The sequence below is a fragment of the Hypanus sabinus genome, chromosome 12 (assembly GCF_030144855.1).
Source record: "Hypanus sabinus isolate sHypSab1 chromosome 12, sHypSab1.hap1, whole genome shotgun sequence".
NCBI classification, from domain to species: domain Eukaryota; kingdom Metazoa; phylum Chordata; class Chondrichthyes; order Myliobatiformes; family Dasyatidae; genus Hypanus; species Hypanus sabinus.
Genome location: NC_082717.1, coordinates 102677800 through 102685709, shown reverse-complemented (window position 1 = coordinate 102685709; position 7910 = coordinate 102677800). Strand labels below are relative to the sequence as shown.

General features: G+C 56.3%; 1 protein-coding gene across 1 annotated transcript; it reads right to left on the bottom strand.

Annotated features, from left to right (window-relative positions):
* Window positions 1-5261: 5261 nt before the first annotated feature.
* Window positions 5262-6314, bottom strand: LOC132402413 (5-hydroxytryptamine receptor 1E). Its single transcript, XM_059985271.1, has one exon. The coding sequence runs from the start codon at window positions 6312-6314 to the stop codon at window positions 5262-5264; it is 1053 nt and encodes a 350-aa protein (XP_059841254.1).
* Between the last annotated feature and the right edge of the window lie 1596 nt (window positions 6315-7910).

The window sequence follows — 7910 nt, the reverse complement described above, 5'->3', positions numbered from 1 at the left end:
CTGTTGTGCACACTCCCTGTGTACTCAGCCCGGGATATCAGCAGCCTTACCCGAACTGACTACATCTGCCCACGATCCCCTTCCCACCTGGATCGAAGCATCACTGGGCAGCCCTGCCTTCCCCCTCCCACCACCCCTCTACTGACTATTTCCCCTCTACACTCTCAACCCCGTGGTACCGAAACGTGTCCACAAATGCTGACCCTGATCTGCTGTGTCCCTTCAGCTGCTTGCTTTCTCATAACAGCATCTATTGACTTTTGGTTCTGCATCGTTAAAATAATTTTAAAAATTCACACGGTTACACCAAGAACTAAAAGAACCTGCGTAACAATCTAACGTTGTTAAGTACAGGTTGTTAAATGCAATCTACTGAAGAATGGTTCTCGCCCTGTAAAGTTTATAGTTGAGGTCTGGTGCCCCTAGTTCTCGTGTGCAAACTGCAAGTACTTTAAATAATTTCATATAGATGCGCAGAGTCGCACAGAATGAAAACAGGCCCCTCGGCCCAACTGCCCCATGCTGACTAAGATTCTGATCAATGCTCGTCCCCTTGGCTTCCCTTTGCTCCATATCATTCTAAGCCTGGGGCTTCTTAATCTTTCTGATGCCACGTACCGATACCTTTAAGCAAGGGGCAGGTTGGAAACCCCTGCTCTAAACCTTTCCCTGTCTGTGTACATGTCTAAACGTTGTCAATCCACCTGCCTCAACCATTTCATCTGGTAACTGATCGCTTTCTGGGTTAAAAGGATGCCCCTCGATCTCCTATTCTCTCCCCTTCACCTTGCAAGTTTATTTACAATAGTTTCTTTTCTATCTGTATGCCAGACACATATCCCTGGCGGTTTTGAAGTGTGGTTTCCCCCTCTGCCCAACCCCCCTGCCGCTGTCACTGGGTCCCTGGGCTGCCAATCTGATGGGGCCATACTGAGCGATGTGTTCCCGCAGGGGACCGCAGCTCTTCAGGTGAGAGTCCATCCCGTCTGTCAATCTACAAGAGGTCTCTTTGTCACTAATCAGAAAGTAGGTGTCAGACAGTTCATCTCTGTTTACAGATCTGATCAATGGAACACAGCCACGGCAAATAAAAGCTGAAGTTAGATTGCTGCTTTTAAAGTACACGCCTAGAAGTGGCAGGATATCAGCCCCTGCAGGGCAGGGAGCAGCAGCATTCTGCTTGAAGCTTGTGGCCAGGTGCAGACATCGCTCCTGTCATTAATGGCTATTGGGAGACGGGTGGGGGGGGGGCAAGCCATTTGTGTAAACACTCACACACCATGACCTTTGTCAGGCAGTTAAGAATAGGTAGGGAGGTGATGGGGTGGCAGGGGTTGAGGTTTGGAGGATTGGGGTGAAGTTGTGGGATGGGGTGAGGTTGGGAGGGGATGAGGGTTGGGGATGGGGTGAGGTTGGGGATGAAGGTGCAGTTGGGCGGGGATGAGGGTGGGTGGAAGGGGTGAGGTTGGGGGATGGGGTGAGGTTGAAGGAGGGGGTGAGGGTGGGGGATGGGATCAAATTGAGGGATGGGGTGAGTTTGGCAAAAGGGGGTTAGTTTGGGGAGGGGTGAGTTGAGGAGGGTACTATTGGGGAGGGGGTGAGGTTGAGGGAGTGTGTGAGGTTGGGAGGAAGTGAGGTTGAGAGAGTGAGGTTTGGAGGGGATGAGGTTGAGGGAGGGGTGAGGTTGAGGAGGGGGTGAGGTTGAGGAAAGGGTGAGGGTGGGAATGAGGTTGAGGGGGCTTGAGGTTAAGTGGGGGTGAGGGTGGGAATGAGGTTGTGGAGGGGATGAGGTTGAGGGAGGGGTGAGGTTGAGGAGGGGGTGAGGTTGAGGAGGGGGTGAGGTTGAGGAAAGGGTGAGGGTGGGAATGAGGTTGAGGGGGGTGAGGTTGAGTGGGGGTGAGGGTGGGAATGAGGATGGTGAAGGTGTGAGGTTGGGGAGGGGGTGAGGGTGGGAATGAGGTTGTGGAGGGGGTTTGAGGAAGGGGTGAGGTTGAGAAGGGGGTGGGTGGGGATGAGGATGGTGAAGGTGTGAGGCTGGGGAAGGTGTGAGGTTGGGGAGGGGGAGGTTGAGGTGAGGTTAAGGGGTGAGGGTGGGAATGAGGTTGAGGGGGGGGTGAAGTTGAGTGGGGGTAAGGGTGGGAATGAGGATGGTGAAGGTGTGAGGTTGGGGAGGGGGAGGTTGAGGGGGGTGAGGTTGAGGGGGGTGAGGTTGAGGAGGGGGTGAGGGTGGGAATGAGGATGGTGAAGGTGTGAGGTTGGGGAGGTTGAGGAGGGGGTGAGGTTGAGGAAAGGGTGAGGGTGGGAATGAGGTTGAGGGGGGGTGAGGTTGAGTTGGGGTGAGGGTGGGAATGAGGATGGTGAAGGTGTGAGGTTGGGGAGGCAGTGAGGGTGGGATTGAGGTTGGGGAGGGGGTGAGGTTGAGGAGGGGGTGAGAGTGGGATTGAGGTTGGAAAGGGGGTGAGGTTGGGGAGGGGGTGAGGTTGAGGAGGGGGTGAGGGTGGGATTGAGGTTGGTAAGGGGGTGAGGTTGAGGAGGGGGTGAGGGTGGGATTGAGGTTGGTAAGGGGGTGAGGTTGGGGAGGGGGTGAGGTTGAGGAGGGAGTGAGGGTGGGATTGAGGTTGGTAAGGGGGTGAGGATGGTGAAGGTGTGAGGTTGAGGAGGGGGTGAGGGTGGGATTGAGGTTTGTAAGGGGGTGAGGTTGAGGAGGGGGTGAGGGTGGGTTTGAGGTTGGTAAGGGGGTGAGGTTGGGGAGGGGGTGAGGTTGAGGAGGGAGTGAGGGTGGGATTGAGGTTGGTAAGGGGGTGAGGTTGGGGAGGGGGTGAGGTTGGTAAGGGGGTGAGGTTGGGGAGGGGGTGAGGTTGAGGAGGGGGTGAGGGTGGGATTGAGGTTGGAAAGGGGGTGAGGTTGGGGAGGGGGTGAGGTTGAGGAGGGAGTGAGAGTGGGATTGAGGTTGGTAAGGGGGTGAGGTTGGGGAGGGGGTGAGGTTGAGGAGGGGGTGAGGGTGGGATTGAGGTTGGTAAGGGGGTGAGGTTGGGGAGGGGTGAGGTTGAGGAAAGGGTGAGGGTGGGAATGAGGTTGAGGGTGGGTGAGGTTGAGGGGGGGTGAGGTTGAGTTGGGGTGAGGGTGGGATTGAGGTTGGTAAGGGGGTGAGGTTGGGGAGGGGGTGAGGTTGAGGAGGGAGTGGGGGTGGGATTGAGGTTGTTAAGGGGGTGAGGTTGGGGAGGGGGTGAGGTTGAGGAGGGAGTGGGGGTGGGATTGAGGTTGTTAAGGGGGTGAGGTTGGGGAGGGGGTGAGGTTGAGGAGGGAGTGAGGGTGGGATTGAGGTTGGTAAGGGGGTGAGGTTGGGGAGGGGGTGAGGTTGGTAAGGGGGTGAGGTTGGGGAGGGGGTGAGGTTGAGGAGGGGGTGAGGGTGGGATTGAGGTTGGAAAGGGGGTGAGGTTGGGGAGGGGGTGAGGTTGAGTTGGGGTGAGGGTGGGAATGAGGATGGTGAAGGTGTGAGGTTGGGGAGGCAGTGAGGGTGGGATTGAGGTTGGTAAGGGGGTGAGGTTAGGGAGGGGGTGAGGTTGAGGAGGGGGTGAGGGTGGGATTGAGGTTGGTAAGGGGGTGAGGTTGAGGAGGGGGTGAGGGTGGGATTGAGGTTGGTAAGGAGGTGAGGTTGGGGAGGGGGTGAGGTTGAGGAGGGAGTGAGGGTGGGATTGAGGTTGGTAAGGGGGTGAGGATGGTGAAGGTGTGAGGTTGAGGAGGGGGTGAGGGTGGGATTGAGGTTTGTAAGGGGGTGAGGTTGAGGAGGGGGTGAGGGTGGGATTGAGGTTGGTAAGGGGGTGAGGTTGGGGAGGGGGTGAGGTTGAGGAGGGAGTGGGGGTGGGATTGAGGTTGTTAAGGGGGTGAGGTTAGGGTGGGGGTGAGGTTGAGGAGGGAGTGAGGGTGGGATTGAGGTTGGTAAGGGGGTGAGGTTGGGGAGGAGGTGAGGTTGGTAAGGGGGTGAGGTTGGGGAGGGGGTGAGGTTGAGGAGGGGGTGAGGGTGGGATTGAGGTTGAAAGGGGGTGAGGTTGGGGAGGGGGTGAGGTTGAGGAGGGAGTGAGAGTGGGATTGAGGTTGGTAAGGGGGTGAGGTTGAGAAGGGGGTGAGGTTGAGGAGGGGGTGAGGGTGGGATTGAGGTTGGGGAGGGGGTGAGGTTGAGGAGGGGGTGAGGGTGGGATTGAGGTTGAGGAGGGGGTGAGGGTGGGATTGAGGTTGGGGAGGGGGTGAGGTTGAGGAGGGGGTGAGGGTGGGATTGAGGTTGGTAAGGGGGTGAGGTTGGGGAGGGGGTGAGGTTGGGGAGGGGGTGAGAGTGGGATTGAGGTTGGTAAGGGGGTGAGGTTGGGGAGGGGGTGAGGTTGAGGAGGGGGTGAGGGTGGGATTGAGGTTGGGGAGGGGGTGAGGTTGAGGAGGGGGTGAGGGTGGGATTGAGGTTGGGGAGGGGGTGAGGTTGGGGAGGGGGTGAGGTTGGGGAGGGGGTGAGGTTGGGGAGGGGGTGAGGTTGGTAAGGGGGTGAGGTTGGGGAGGGGGTGAGGTTGAGGAGGGGGTGAGGGTGGGATTGAGGTTGGTAAGGGGGTGAGGTTGGGGAGGGGGTGAGGTTGAGGAGGGGGTGAGAGTGGGATTGAGGTTGGTAAGGGGGTGAGGTTGGGGAGGGGGTGAGGTTGAGGAGGGGGTGAGGGTGGGATTGAGGTTGGGGAGGGGGTGAGAGTGGGATTGAGGTTGGTAAGGGGGTGAGGTTGGGGAGGGGGTGAGGTTGAGGAGGGGGTGAGGGTGGGATTGAGGTTGGAAAGGGGGTGAGGTTGGGGAGGGGGTGAGGTTGAGGAGGGGGTGAGAGTGGGATTGAGGTTGGTAAGGGGGTGAGGTTGGGGAGGGGGTGAGGTTGAGGAGGGGGTGAGGGTGGGATTGAGGTTGGGGAGGGGGTGAGGTTGAGGAGGGGGTGAGGGTGGGATTGAGGTTGGGGAGGGGGTGAGGTTGAGGAGGGGGTGAGGGTGGGATTGAGGTTGGGGAGGGGGTGAGGTTGAGGAGGGAGTGAGAGTGGGATTGAGGTTGGTAAGGGGGTGAGGTTGGGGAGGGGGTGAGGTTGAGGGGGGGTGAGGGTGGGATTGAGGTTGGGGAGGGGGTGAGGTTGAGGGGTAGGTGGAGATGAGATGACTTGTGGAGAATGAGCTGAGTGGTGCAGCTAGGGTGGAGATGAGCTAGGGAGTGGGTGGGGTGTGGATGGTTTCGGTCAGGGTGGCTGAGCGTTACCTGTGCTTTCTGCAGCTGGTAAACCTGCGGAAGGCTAATTTGAAGTCCTCGTTGAAGCTGGTGTAGAGGAGGGGATTAATCAGTGAGTTAACGTAACCCAGCCACGTTAGGAAGTCAGACGCCTTCGGTGAGACCGCCCAGAGTTTAATCCCTGTGAGCAGCTCTTTGACGAAGAAGGGCAGCCAGCAGACGACGAAGGCCCCCAGGATGAGTCCCAGGACGCGTGCAGCTCTCCGCTCCCTGCCACTGGAGATCTGCGGCAGCTCCCCGTTCTCTCTGCCCGCTGCTTCGACCGCCAGCTGGCTGCGGGTGCTTTCGAGCCCGGGGTCAGACACACAGAAGGTGTGCGCCAGCTTGCAGCCGGTGTAGCTGGGCGACCCCCTCCCGGCGCTGCGGTGGCTGGAGCCTCGCTTCTGGTAAAGGGTCTTGGCAGCGTGGTAGATGCGATAGTACAGGACGAGGATTAAAGCCAGAGGCACATAAAAGGCTCCAAACGTGGAATAAATGGTGTAGATGGCATGGTCGTGGTTAATTATGCACTGAGGCCCTGTTCTAGTAGCATCATGGCTTCTCCAAAACAGCGGTGGTATGGCTATACAGACGGAGATCACCCAGACAGTGACTATCATGGCCACGGCCCGCTTGGCTGTCCTTCTCCCTGCATACCGCACAGCGTCTGTAATGGCCCAGTACCTGTCCAGGGCGATCACGCACAGGTGAAGGATGGAACACGTGCAGAAGGTCATGTCGAGGCTTAGCCAGGCTTCGCACACAACATGACCGAGAACCCAGGTCTCCATGCTGATGTACAGAATACTGACAGGCATGACTGAAACGGCAACGAGCAGGTCTGTGAGCGCCAGGGAACAGATCAGGTAGTTGGCGGGCTGGTGCAGTTTCTTCGTGACGCAAATAGCAGCTATTACTGCCGAGTTCAACACCGCTGTCAGAAGCATGATCGCGGATAGGGTCAACGCCACGACCGTCTTCTTGGTGAATGCTCGCGTCTGTTCTGGACAGAAGGCCGCTGAGCAGTTGGTGAGGTTCATCGTTTAAAGCAGCTGGAATGTAGGTTTTTATATTTCCCAGGACATCGTTACAGAGGGGCTGATCAGGTAAACTCCGCTGGCAGGCAGAAACAAAATTCCCAACCCTTTCCACAGGAGCCCAGGGCGGAATAAGTCTGTGCTGCAAAGGAGAAAAAGACGCATGAAATCTTCTGTAGATACACTGACCACCTGTCCTCGTCCTCTCTATCCCATCGCTGTCCCTCGCTACAGTTGGGCGTGTGTAATGATCATGCCTCCTGTTGTGTGTGTGGTATTTAATGTACAACCACCCTGCTGGGTCGGGCAAACGATGCACTGGTTAATGTCGGTCTATTGTACTGGGCTTGGAGTGAATGACGAGTGTGCAGGACTCTTTGGGTGCAGCATGCTACAAACCTGGGTGGAGGTTCATCGCTACCAAAGGAGTTAAAAGGCGCTCCTTCCCTCCGCTAGCTTGCAGGTCACCCTGGGGTAAGGTTTTGCATCTGATCAGGGTCATGTGAAGCCATGGGAGCGGCTGATGGACGGTCGTATGAGCAGCCGGTGCAGATCGCAAGACATGGTCATGTGACCATTGGCACCAGGCGGACAATGGCTGGGGTCACCCGTGTAGAGAATTTGCCAAGAACAGTCATGGACTGCCCACGTCATAAGAGACGGCACATAAGGAATGAAAGAAGTTACAGGCTACTAACTTTCATTCAGGATGTGGGAAAGGTTTCACTGCGATGCAATGGAGAACCGGTGTTTGCTTTATGGTTGGGGATAATGGGATGTCAGCCGTCCACTGCGGGGAGTGCGCTTTTGTGTGACACAGGGGTGAGCTGGGTCCTGTGTTCAGTGAGAGATGGAGAGAGACGACACTGGAGAGAACCAGTCGTAGGATTCGGCCCGGTGGGGGACCAAGATTTGATGGAGCCGGGCACTGAGATCAACTGAGGATCGGTGAGTAAGACTTTTGGAAGAGTTGAGTTCCAACTTGTGCGCATTTGACTGTTTAATTATAATTTCTTTCTTTTCTTTACTAACCCTTTAAGCTAAGATTCATAAATATGATTCCTTTGACCGTGTACAGTGTGCTGTCTGTTGTTTCTTGGCACTGAGTTGTCACAGGGTTGCAAATTACACAGCATCCACACAGACCGGGGTTTGGGGTGGGAGAGTCGCCTCAGTCTCACGGGTTTGGCGGGATTGGACTGTGTATTCCCTAGAATGACGCAGCCAAGGAAGTCAGCAGGGTTTCAGTTACCAACCTTGTTTGGTATGGCATGTAATGCCAATTCTCTGCAATGAACGGTGTGTAACATCTGCTGACTGAGCATCATCTTTCACATTGTCACTGTTCAAACATACTGGAACAGGCGGGCGAGAGGCACAGCTTGCTCGTTCTAACAGGACATCAGCTGGGAATGTATCTTTCCTTTGCTATACCCAGTACTCTCAAACACCTACCTTGTATTCTTACATGAGATTCAGGTGTCGGGCAGTGTTTCCTCTCGTCTTGTACATACACAGGATTACAGTTTCCTGTAACTAGAGAAAAAACATGGTTAAGACACAACCTTCCAGGGTTTGATAAGTGCCCAGCTTCTGGGT

Coding starts and splice junctions, on each gene's coding strand:
- LOC132402413 (XM_059985271.1), bottom strand. CDS start 6,314: ATGAACCTCACCAACTGCTCAGCGGCCTTCTGTCCAGAACAGACGCGA.